Source organism: Neofelis nebulosa, chromosome 18 (assembly GCF_028018385.1).
Source record: "Neofelis nebulosa isolate mNeoNeb1 chromosome 18, mNeoNeb1.pri, whole genome shotgun sequence".
Lineage (NCBI taxonomy): Eukaryota > Metazoa > Chordata > Mammalia > Carnivora > Felidae > Neofelis > Neofelis nebulosa.
This window is the reverse complement of record NC_080799.1, coordinates 32,433,413-32,445,886: the sequence shown is the minus strand read 5'-3', so window position 1 is coordinate 32,445,886 and position 12,474 is coordinate 32,433,413. Positions and strand designations below refer to the sequence as shown.

At 47.9% G+C, this 12,474-nt stretch overlaps 1 protein-coding gene and 1 long non-coding RNA gene across 4 annotated transcripts in view; one reads left to right on the top strand and one right to left on the bottom strand.

Annotated features, from left to right (window-relative positions):
* Nucleotides 1–843: 843 nt before the first annotated feature.
* On the bottom strand, nt 844–9,565 carry LOC131500876 (uncharacterized). 2 transcript variants are annotated; one of them, XR_009256512.1, is made up of 3 exons: nt 9,356–9,565; nt 4,566–5,090; nt 844–2,434 (listed from the first exon to the last, which is right to left on the bottom strand). It is a non-coding gene; the product is annotated as an uncharacterized LOC131500876 (long non-coding RNA). The 2 variants fall into 2 exon arrangements; XR_009256511.1 differs by lacking the exon at nt 4,566–5,090.
* Nucleotides 9,566–9,650: 85 nt separating this feature from the next.
* The window catches only part of ABCC1 (ATP binding cassette subfamily C member 1), a 142,097-nt gene continuing 139,273 nt past the window's right edge, over nt 9,651–12,474 (top strand). For both annotated transcript variants that reach the window (XM_058710430.1, XM_058710429.1), the window contains exon 1: nt 9,651–9,773. In XM_058710430.1, coding sequence (XP_058566413.1) covers nt 9,726–9,773 — 48 coding nt within the window. In that variant the 5' untranslated portion in view covers nt 9,651–9,725. The remainder of the gene's footprint in view (nt 9,774–12,474) is intronic.

Here is a 12,474-nt window from a genome sequence, read left to right as displayed (position 1 = left end):
CTCAGCCCCATTTGCTCAAAATATCTTGTCATCTTTGTGCTCTCCCTGAAGTCCTATGGGTTCCATATTTTCCTACCTTCCTCCAAGTCTGGCTGGATTGCAGAGTTGTTTACTATTATGAAGTAAAAACTAAACAAAACCCCCAAAACTTCATGAGCCTAATCACACAACATCATGAAAATAAATGGAAATTATGTAGGAAAAAAAATACAAGAACAGGCTCTTAACAGTTGGAAATTTTATTTCACTCTTTTTCTTTTTTGCTCCTTTAACTTGTATTTCCATTCTACTTGCCCTACAGATTTCTACCTTAATGTAATATACTTATAAGGTTTTTTTTTTATTAGTCACCTGATCATACTTCTCTGCAACAAAAATGCCTTCGTGAAGTTATATTTATTTTTTTTAAGTCCTGTTTCCCCAGGGTCTAATTTTGAAGACTGTCCTGTGTTCTTAAGGCTGTGTTACCATTTTTCTCTGACTTATCACTACGATTATTATTTGAATGTAATTGATCAAAACAGCATAAATATACCACATTATGATCAGTAATTGTTATCTAGTGCTCTTTTTTTTAATTTTTTTTTTTTTAACATTTATTTATTTTTGAGACAGAGAGAGACAGAGCATGAACGGGGGAGGGGCAGAGAGAGAGGGAGACACAGAATCGGAAGCAGGCTCCAGGCTCTGAGCCATCAGCCCAGAGCCCGATGTGGGACTCGAACTCACGGACCGCGAGATCGTGACCTGAGCTGAAGTCGGACGCTCAACCGACTGAGCCACCCAGGCGCCCCTCCAGGGCTCTCTTTAGCAGCACATATACTGAAAAAAAGGCAACTGTCATATATTTACATATATTTGTTTTATTTTTTAAATGATTTTATTTAAGTTCTAGTTAGTTAACATACAGTGTGATATTAGTTTCAGATGTACAACATATAAAATGTTTCATTCTAAATGAAGCTTCAAAAAATTTTTTTTAATGTTTATTTATTTTGGGGAGAAAGAGAGAGAGAGACAGAGAGAAAGAGACAGAGTACGAGTGGGGGAAGGCCAGAGAGAGAGGGAGACACAGAATCCGTAGCAGGCTCTGTGCTGACAGCTCAGAGCCCGACATGGGGCTCGAATTCAAGAACCGCGAGATCATGACCTGAGCCTAAGTTGTTTGCTTAACCAACTGAGCCACCCAGGTGTCCCCTAAATGAGGCTTTTAATGAGATGAATGGGGCTGGTGGTCTGTGTGTGTGTGTGGGTTTCAGGTTCATCTACCTGTGGATACATATTCCTCATGGCTGGAATGGGACAGAGTTTAGGATAAGTGTTATTCCAATGTTTTGTTTTTACCATAGTAAATACTGAGAAATGTTTTCACAGAAACAGGGGACTGGAATGGAAATTTTGTCATTGCTAAGTGACTCAAGGTCACACATGTTGAAACTCCTGTGTAATTTACCACATATCACATTTTCACTCATTATCAGAAATTATTTGTAGTCATCTATCACCCAACAAGCCATGCCTCCTCCATGGAGATTGGAAGGAGAGAGGAAACCATCAGAACTGCAAAAGGATTTGTTGGCTGGTCTCTGGGGTCATTCTCTTTCCTTAGCCACACACGGTGATTTCACATGATGCTTTTGTCTGGCATCCAGGTTTTTATACTGGAGAACGACCACATCCTTAGTAGGTCTTGACAAGAGTGACAAGGATTGCCTTACTTCTGTGCAGTGGAGGAAGGACAATTGTAAAGGAGGGAACACCTTGGACCTCGGGCACTTTCACAGGCATATGGGTTTTAGGAGAGAGAACACACAGAAGCAGAGATCTATACAGATTCTCTTTTGCTCGAAACCCCACCGGGATATAATTGAATGCAATAAAACACACCCATTTAAAGTATCCACTGTGATGAGTTCTGACATATATGCCTGTATCATCCCCACCATATTCGAGATGTAGGAAGGAAATGTCCATCATTCTGGAATGTTCCCTCCTGCTGCAACCTTCCAGTCAATTCCTCCTTTCCCAGGTTCCAGGCAGTTAGTGGTCTGCTTTCAGTCACCGTATACAGCAGGTGGCCCTTTGCATCTGGTTTCTTTTACTCAGCATGGTGATTCTGAGACGGATCTAAGGTGTAGCTCCTTTTCATTGCTGAGCGGTAATCACCATATGGATGTATTGCAAATTGTTTCCCGTTCACCTGTTGATGATATTTGGCTTGTCCCAAATATCCAGTTGGGGACATTATGAATAATGCCCCTCCAAGTACAAGTCTTTGTGTGGACATCCATTTTCATTTCTCTTGCTTGAATATCTAGGAGAGAGCTGGGTGGAAGGTCTATGTGGAAAACAGATCCTCTTAACACTGTCCTTGTCAGCAGCATCCTCTTCAGAAAGCATCTTTATTAACCTGAATCCAATGAAACTTTCAGATCTAAAGTTCACAAAATACATAAGAGAGGAACAAATTCAACCACACCAACGAAGAAACAAAAGAAATCCGGAATGTGGGACATTTGGTATAATTGGCTCATTCTCTTCAGCAAGATGATGTTATTTAAAAAAAAAAAATGGGGGACTGTCCATTAAAAGATACTTAAGGCTCAGGACAAGGAAATGCAGTAAATGATCCTTAATTGTGAGTAAGCAGAAATTAGATTCAGACCAAGAGAGAAAACACTCAGCCTGGCCATTCTTCAGGCTGGGATAACAGACACAACAACACTAATTGCAAAGCTAACAGGAAACGAGACTTCTCCCAAGGATACTCCACACCTGTAAGGCACCAAAGTCACCTCCTTCTTTGATTGAATGCCCCTTTCTTACTCACTGAGAATTTTGCTTTCTAAAATTATAGAAAATCTGCAGTTTGAAATGATATCACTACCAAGGAAGCACCTGTCTCCTAGAAGATGGGAGAAGTTACCTTGATTTCCAACATAGGTACAGAGCTGCAGATAAGGGCTTTCTGAGCACAAATAGTCCGGTCACTTCACTACCCTGGGTCCACTTTGCAGTCAAGGCTGATATTAGCCCCTTTAGTCATAACCCTGTTTTGCTTTGATCTTATTATACCCTGCTTCTGCTGCCCCTCCCACTGCCAAGCCCACAGTCTATTCTCCATCCAGCAACCAGAGTGACCTGTTAAAACCTAACTCAAGGGGCGCCTGGGTGGCTCAGTCAGTTAAGCATCCAAATCTTGATTTCGGCTCAAGTCATGATCTCACGGTTGGTGAGTTCAAGCCCTGCATCGGGCTCTGCGCTGACAATGCGGAGACTGTTTGGGATTCTCTCTGCCCCTCCCCTGCTCTCTCTCTCAAAATACATAGACTTAAAAACAAACCAAAAAACTTAACTCAAGTTACACTGCTTTTCTGCTCAGTTCCCTCCCATGGCTTCCCGCCTCACTCCAAGAATAAGCCACGTGCCCTGTGGTGGTCTGGGAGGCCCTACCTGATCTGGCCTCTGAGGACCCAGCAGGATTTTTTGGTTCCCAAATTTGACTGTCTCTGTTGGAACTACTCAGCTCTGAGGTTGTAGGGATACAGCAGCCATAAAAATAGGCATAAAGAAATGTATGGGACTGCGTTCCAGTAAGACTTCATTTACAAAAACAAAGGGCTGGTGGTTGTTTGCTGGCTCCTGGCCAGGACACTGCCTGATGCTCCATAAATATTTGTTGAGTGAGTTCGTGAAGGAAGACAAGGGCATGTTTTTCATCTAGGAGGAGAGAAGAGCCAATTAAGCGTTTTCAGGTAGTGTTAAATGCTAGCATGAAAATAAAGCAGGTGATGAGTTAGAGGGAGTGGGGTTACTCAGCGTAAGTTAATTAGGGAAAGCCTCTGGGAGGAGGTGACTTTTGAGCCCTGAGGGGAAGCAAGGGCCACTTGAAGATCTGGGGGAAGAAGGCTCCAGGCAGAGGGCTTAGCAGGAGTTGAAGGCAGGAGGTGGGAATGAGCTTGGCGTGTTCAAGAGACAGAAAGCCCTCCATGTGGCTGCTGAACAGGGACTGAGGACAAAGAGGTATAAGATGACGTTGGAGATGGCCAGGGGCTTGGTCACACGGGGCCTCGTAGGATTTTTTTTTTAACTGCTCTATTTTGCTTCTTTTATTCTAATTTCTTTTATTGTGGCAAAATACACACAACAAAATACTTATTTATTTTTGAGAGAGAGACAGAGTGGGCGAGGGGCAGAAAGACAGGGAGACACAGAATCCGAAGCAGGCTCCAGGCTCTGAGCTGTCAGCACAGAGCCCAACATGGGGCTGGAACTCACGAACTTGCAGATCATGACCTGAGCCACAATCGGATGCTCAAGCAGCTGAGCCACCCAGGTGACCCCAAGCATCTTAAGCATTTTTTAAGGGGACGTTTCTGTGGCATTAAGCACGTCCACACTGTTGGGCAGATCTTACCACGTCCATCCCCAGTGTGCTCTCCTCTTGCAGAACTCCAAGTTCACATCCATTAAACACGACCTCCCCATTTCTCCCCTCCCCACAGCCCCTGCCAACCACCATTCTACTCTTCATCCCCATGAATTTGAATACTCTGAGAACTCACACCATATCAGCCCTTCTTTGACTGCCTTATCTCATTTAGCACAGCATCTTCAAGGCTCAGAGTTTGTAGCCTGTGTCAAAATTTCTTTCGTTTTTAAGGCTGAGTCATTTTCCATCGTATGCAGAGGCCACATTTGCTTTATTCATCAGTGGGCAGACACTTGGATGGCTTCCATTGCTTGGCTCTCGGGAATAATGATGCTATCAACTTAGGGTGCAAATATCTGTTTGGGTCCCTGCGTCCAATTCTTGTGGGTGCCGACCCAGAAACGGAATTGCTGGATCGTATCTGGTCGGGTTGTGGACTAAGCATGGTGGGGAGGCCATTGCAGGTTCTGTGCGGGGGGGGGGGGGGGGGGGGGGGGGAGGGGGGGCGGTGTGTAGCTGCCTTGCTTTTAACAGGACCCCTCTGGCTGCTGATGGCAGTGGGAAGGGGCAGGCAAAGGACACCAGGAAGGAGGCTGGTGTAGCAGTTCCCGAGAGCGACAGCAATGGCTGGTACCTTCCAGTGTGGCTGGGGAGGCCTCTGTGGAGCAAATGAGTAATTAAATGGTTGCAAATAGTGACAAGTACTATAAAATAAACCGACAGGAACAGGGTGCTAGGATTCAGGGAGAACTAAAAAGGATCTCTTGGGCATTCTTGTCGGCTGGATTCACTGAATCACGTACTAGCAAAGGGGCTGGTGCTTGAAATTTCCATCCTGCATTTTCATCACCCTTTATTTTGTAGGCTGTCCATTGGGTAGGTTTGGGTCAGGGCCCAGAGCCTCTTGGTCTAGGGTGTTTCTTAGTTGTACAAGGGCTGAAGATGGGGAGGAAGGGGACAGAGAAGGGAAGGGAAGGCCTTCGGGTCTGTGGCTGCAGGAGAAGCACGGGGAGGGCCTTGGCAGGTCAGATCAGGGCTGGGCCTTGTCTTTGCCACATCCCAGCTATGGGACCTTGCCCATTACCTTGCCTATTCCTGGAAAGTGGTATGGTCGTTATTTATTACTCATATTTAGCATTTATTCATTCTCTATTTAAAATTTCTACATGAGGTGTAACTGTTCTAGAGCAAAGTACAACCACCTTGAGTGTCCAGCTCAGTGAATTTTAAAATGTATATGTGTAAACCATGTAACTACCACCAGATCCAGTTACAGAACTTTACCAGCTACTGAGGAGTTTCTCTTGTATCCCTTCCTAATCAATACCCCCTTCACACGTAACCATTATTCTGACTCTAATCAAAATCTATTAGTTGTGGGGCGCCTGGGTGGCTCAGTCAGTTGCGTGTCTGACTTCGGCTTAGGCCATGATCTCACGGTTCGTGGGTTCGAGCCCCCCATCAGGCTTCCTGCCATCAGCACAGAGCCTGCTTCAGAGTCTCTGTCCCCCTCTCTCTCTGCCCCTCCCCTGCTCATGCTCTCTCAAAGATAAAAATAAACATTAAAAGAAAAAACATTTAAAATCTATTAGCGGTGACTGTGTTTGATCCTCCTATAAATGGTGTTGTGAACAAATGTACTCTTTTGTGCCTAGCCTTTTCTGCTCCTTCCTGCGTTTGGTGAGATTCCATTCTTTCTTTCTGTTATATGTGTTAGCAGTTTGATTCTTTTCTAATTTTTAAGATTTTTGAAGTTTATTTATTTATTTTGAGGAAGAGAGAAAGCCAGGGAGGGGCAGAGAGGGAAGGAGAGAGAGAGAGAGAGAATCAGGGAGAGAGAGTTCGGGGCTCGAACCCATGAACTGGGAGATCATGACCCCAGCCGAAATGAAGAGTCAGACGCTTAACCAACTGAGCCACCCAGGCACCCCAGCTGTCTGATTCTTTTTTTTTTTTTTTTTTTGGCTGTGTAGTGATCTATTGTGTGCGTAGGCCACAATTCATTCACCCTTTTGACTACGGATGGGCCACTCAGTGACATCTAGTTTTGGGCTTTTTGAACAAAGCTCTTATGAACATTTTTTATAGATGTTTTTCAGTGAACATAAGCACTCCCATCTCCCAGAAAGCAGTGGAGTTGCTGTGCCCCTGTGTAATCCTATGTTTAGCTTCAGCAGAAATTATCTAGCAGCTTTCCAAAGTGGTTGAACCAATGTCCATCCCCGCTAACAGAGGAGTTTTACTTCCGTATCTTTGCTGAAGATTGGTATTTTCATTTCTGTCACTCTGGTAAATTGTAATGGCTGGGTTTGGGTTTGTTTTGTTTCTTGTTTTTTGGGTTTTTTTTTTGCATTTCCCTGATGATGTTAAGAACCATTTCATATGTTTGCTTAATCAACATTTGTTGAAAGAATTAATGAACAAAACGTTCGTACAAAAAAGGAAAATGTCCGTCTTGCCCCACTTGAAACCAACAGTGGCTCCCCATTGCTCTTAGGGCCAAGCTGAACCCCCCCCCCCCCCCACCCCCCGGTTGACCAAAAAGATCCTGCAAGCCTTCTGATCTGTCTTGCCCCAGATGGGTCCCATCTGCTTCACTCTCTGGATTCCTGCCACCCAGACCGTCTTCTAGTTCTACTGAGGGCCTGCTCTGTCCTGTTCCATGGCTTTTCCATAAGCTGTTTTCTGCAGCCTGGAACACAATCCAGGCCCAAGACCGGACTCATGGCTTGCATGTCGGTGCATAAACTCCTTCCCCCCAGAAGCCTTCCTTGACTTCCACTGCCAGCAGGCCGGGGCCCTTGTTGGCCCTCTTCCACTTTTTCTTCCCAGCTTCTACCAAAGCTGTAAATAGCCTTTGCTGTATGTGATTATTTAATTAACCTGCCCTCATACCATAAAAAATACTTTAAAAAACCCCCAACACTTTGGGGGCACTCTGAGACTCAGTGAGTAGAGCATCTGACTCTTGATCTTGGGGTCATGAATTCGAGCCCCATGTTGGGCTTAAAGATAAAAAAATCAAACAACAACAACAAAAAACCCAACCCTAAGACTGCGAACTGCATAGGAACAGCAACTTTCTCTCGTTCCTAGCAAGCCCTGGCGTATAATATTTGCTCAATAAGTATTCGTTAGATGTATAAATCTCAAAGCAACCAGCCAAGGAGCATTATCACTTGAAAGAAATTATCCCTTAAAAACTCACCCTGAGGGGAGCCTCGGCCAATAAAAAAATCACAGAAACCAATCCTATCTCCCTAAGTACTTGGCAGGGGTGGGGGTGGGGGGGATGTCTCACATTCAATCACCATTCCTGTTTTATTTGGTGCAGCTGGTGTGTGTGTGATGGAAACTATACATCAGGCAAAGGATTAAGGGGGAGAGAAGGAAGGAAAGGCATTGCTGGTGTCACAGTGAAAGCTTAGACACTCAGGCCCCAGTCCCAGCTCCTCTGTCACTAACTACCTGTACATTAAACAGTGCTGAGGCAGTATGGCAAAATGGTCAGTGTTACGGATTCCTTCCTTCCCGGTCTGCCTGAGTTCAAAGAGTGGTTTGTAGCCCTACTGTCTCCGTAATCCCTGACAAATCACTCTGCCTCTCTGGGGCTCAGTTTCCTCAACCACAAAATGGGGATCATGATAATAATACTAACTTCATGGGGTTGTTGTGAGCATTTAAGTTAATTCATGTTCATTGCTAAGAACATGCCTTTAGGAAGTCCCATGACTGTGAATGCCTGTTAATTATCACTACAGGTGGTTCCAGACTTAAATGATGGCTTGACTTACAATTTTTTGATTTCACGATGGGGTGAAAACTATATGCATTCTGTAGAAACTGGACTTGGAATTTTGAATTTGGATCTTGTCCCAGGCTAGTGATATGCCCTATGATACTTTCTCACCATGCAGCAAGCTGTAGCTCCCAGTTGGTCACATAATCAAGAGCAGTTAAAATTGATTAACAACCATTCTGTTTTTCAGTTTCAGTACAATATTCAACAAATTACGGGACATATTCAACACTTTATTACAAAGTAGGCTTTGTGTTAGATCTGATTTTGCCCAGCTGTAGGCTAATGTATGTGTTCTTAGTACATTTAAGGTGGGCTAGGCTAAGCTGTGATATTCTGTACCTTAGATACACTAAATGCATTTTCTTTTTTTTTTTTTTAATGTTTATTTAATTTTGAGAGAGAGAGAGAGAAAGAGAGAGAGAGAGTACAAGCAGGGGAGGGCCGAGAGAGGGAGACAGAGGATCCAAAGCGGGCTCTGCTCTGACAGCAGAGAGCCCAATGTGGGGCTCAAACTCATGAAGCCAAGATCATGAACCGAACATCATGACAAGAGCCAAAGTTGGCCACTTAACGGACTGAACCACCCAGGTGCCCCCTAAATGCATTTTCAACATAGGATATTTTCAACTTAACATGGGTTTGCCCCATGTAACCCCCACCTGAGTTGAGGAAGATATGTCTCCAGGCCTCAGTTTACCTCTAAGAGGATCAAAAACCTGGTTATTTGAGTGCTGCTAAAGATGATGGAGAAAATGGCAAGGTGCTTTCTACCTATGTGGGGGATGACAACGGTTTGGGATGGAGACTGGAGTCTTCCCACCATGACCCCTCTGGCGCAGATGGGTCATGGGGTCAGATCCCACTTGTGCCGTTGGCAGCTGTGTGACCTTGGGCAAGTCACTTCACCTCTCTGGGCCTCAGTTTCTCCATCTGTGAAGGGTAGACCAATGAGCGTATCCACCTCCTACTGTCTCTGTCCTCTGTATCAGCTCTGGACTCAGCTGGCGGGGCTGACCCGGCGACCCTGGAGAAGTCACTCAACCTCTGTGCTCCTAGTAAGGATCCAATGAGGATACAGCTAAGCCGTTTGGCACTGTCCTGGCTGGCGGAGGGTTCAGTACCTGTTTTCTCCTGGCGATACTATTACCGTTGCTGTCGCCGTCGCCACCGCGGGATTGGAAAACGGGTCGCAAGGTCCGGCCGCAGGGGTCCCCGCAGCTCCTCGAGGACACACACCCCCGCCCGGGTCCCGGCCGGGGTGGGCGCCGAGGGGCGCAGCGTAGCCCGCCGGCACCCCGCGGCTGGAGGCGAGCCGGGCGCAGGGGCGGGGCTGGGCGGGGCGCCGCATCCCCGTGACGCCCGGCCAACCAGGCGGCGTTGCGGCCCCGGGCCCGCTCCGCCGCCGCCTCCCGCCCTCTTGCCGCCGCCGCCGCCGCCGCCAGCAGCAGCCGCCAGCAGCCGGGCCCGTCCGCCCGCCCGCCCGCCCGCCGCATGGCGCTCCGGGGCTTCTGCAGCGCCGATGGCTCTGACCCCTTCTGGGTACGTGCTCTGCGGCCGCCCGGGCCGCGTGGGGCCGCCGGGAGGGGGCGGCCGCCGGCTGGGAGGCCGGCCCGGGAGGGGAAGCGCCGGGCGGGCCGGGCTGGGCCCGCAGCCCCCGCGGCCGCCCGGTGCCGCCTCGTCCGCTCCGCAGCCGGCCCGGGGGTCCCGCGCCCGGCCCGTCGCGGGCGCCGCCGATGGGAGCGGGGCGGAGGGGCGGGGGGACCTGGGCAGCTCAGCTCCCGGGAACGGGGCAGGGGCTGTGCATGTGCCCGGCTCCGGGGCTTTAGGGGAAACGTTAGGGGCCAGAGCTTGGGGGACAGGGCTTCCTGCTTTGCGGTTGCCCCTGCAATTAAAAATAACCTTCCGCGGGAGGGGACGCCAGGGATTGGGGGTGGGGGGGAGGGCGGCAGCACAGGGGGTGGTTTCCCGGCTTAAGTTCTCCCCTGTCTTTTGTGGATTGGGGTCCCCCCTTTCACCAAGAACGCCCCATTCCCAAAGGGCTGAGCTGGGAAGAGGCTCGGGCTGGAGGAAGGGATGTTTGCCCCTTCCCTGGTTGTGCTGCATCAACATTACGCTCCTGTGGTTACGTATTTTTGCCATCTTTTACTTTCTGTCTGCTTAATTACTATAGGGGGGTTTGGGGAAACGGGAAGGATATGGGAAGTTTGGGGAACAGCCAGGAAAGAAGGTAGGGCTGTCCCCCGCTGCCTCACCGGGCCCTTCTGTCAGGTTTGGGGTGCAGGGCCGTCCCACCTCTGTAATGTGAGGTTCCTGTCTGTGGGGATGCACGTGGCTTTTTCCCTGGCAAGTAGTGCTGGCCTGGCTCTGGCTCCTGAGTTCCCTTTCTGTGGTTTAATTCCCACTGTCTTGGGCTTTAGCTTCCCTCTAATGCGATTTACCTCTTTGTTCCAGGAGGGCACGTCTGTGGCACACTCTCTTGATTATTGGGAAACACAGGCGAAGCTGGACAGGATAGTTTTGTTTTCCCTCTTTTGTCTTGGATTCAGGAGAGAGAAACAGCCTTGGCTCTTAGGAGCTGGTGATTAGCATCCAAAAATACCTCCTTGTTCTGTTTTGTGGCCCTTCCCTTGCCTGCTGCCTTTGTAGTGTTGAAAAAGTCATCCTTGAGGGCCCCAGGGGAAGGCTTTGTTTGGGGGTGGGGGGTGTCGTTTGGTAGAACAATCAAATACACCTTAGTACATCTCCCAGATTTCAGGCTGATAGGATGAGAGATTGACTCTAGGGCTGGGAATCTGACAGATAACTTTTGCATTCGGGGTCTGGGGGACTGGAGGACAGAGCATTTGCAAAGTAGGACTCCGTTTGGAAAACCTGTGGAATCCCTGTTCCCTCTGCCAGGTGTAACAGCCGCAAGATTATTTTTGCAAGGATCCAGAGGGAGATCTGGTCTAGTGTTGCTGTGAATTTTGGAGTGCTTCCTTGTTTATTTTCTTATCTTAGATTACACAGGGGAAAAAAAAAATAGGTTGACTGGGAATCACATTTTGCATCAGGATGGACTTTATTAGTGACAACTGGCAGTTGATGGTTAATGAGGTTTTCCAAAGCAAAGTGTGTTTCGGGGTACTCTGTTTATTTAGCTTAAGAAGTTCATCCAGGAAAACCAATTGTGTCTTTTTTTTTTTTTTTTTTTTTCTCTTTCTCTTTGGACTTTTTGCTACAGAAATTACCACATGGTTATTTTGCTTGGGGCAGGCAATGTATGGCCTTGGTTGCCAGACCCTCCCTTTTTCCGAGTCTTTGCCCTTGCAGACTTTCCTCTGTCCCTTCTTCTGGATTCCTGGATGCCCCAGTTTTGGGTGGGGGAGGGAGGGTTTGGAGCTTGGAAGCAGAGTTTCAAAGCTGGCCACTGCAGCGTGAGAACTTCTAGGTAGCTAGAGAAACCAAATGTAACAGAAAGCAGGTAGTTTCTGTGTTTAAAAAAAATTTTTGTTTTTAATGTGTATTCATTTTTGAGAGAGAGGGAGAGCACACGCAGGTGAGCAGGGGAGGGGCAGAGAGAGATGGAGACACAGAATTGGAAGAGGCTCCAGCCTCTGAGCTGTCAGCACAGAGCCCAATGTGGAGCCGGAACCCACAAGATGTGAGATCATGACCTGAGCCGAAGTCGGACGTTTCACCCACGGAGCCACCCAGGCACCCTACTTTCTGTGTTTTCTAGGGCGGCACACTCCAGGCTGGGAGAGGGAAGCCACATTACTTTTCTGTGCCTTAATTTCCTCATCTGTAAAATGGGGGCAGGATCCAAAAAAGCCCCAATTCTTAGGGTTGTTTGAAAAGTAAATGAGATCATTTGTATAGGAGGCTCAGCCTGTGCCCCGATTAGAGTCCCTTCTTTCTGAAGGTGAAGTTGTATATTTCTAGTTGCTTGTCCTTCCTGTGGATTCTCATTTTCTTCAGCTGGGGAGGGGGCAGAGGGATGGGGCTGCTGCCCCCCCCTCCCCCCGCCCCTTATACTTGGCTTCTCTGTGACCAAGGCCTTGTGTTTAGAAATTAAAGGGACTGGCCCACGTGAGACTCTTATCAGAGCTTTGTTCCTGGGCCACTGCCTGCCTCTGCCCTGTGAACTGAAAAGTCCAGAAGAACCAGAATGTGGAAATGGCCCACGGTGTGGGTTCCAGGGACTTAACCACCTTCACTTAGGCAAATGCTCTGGAGGGAGAGAAGAGGTGCTTCTTTA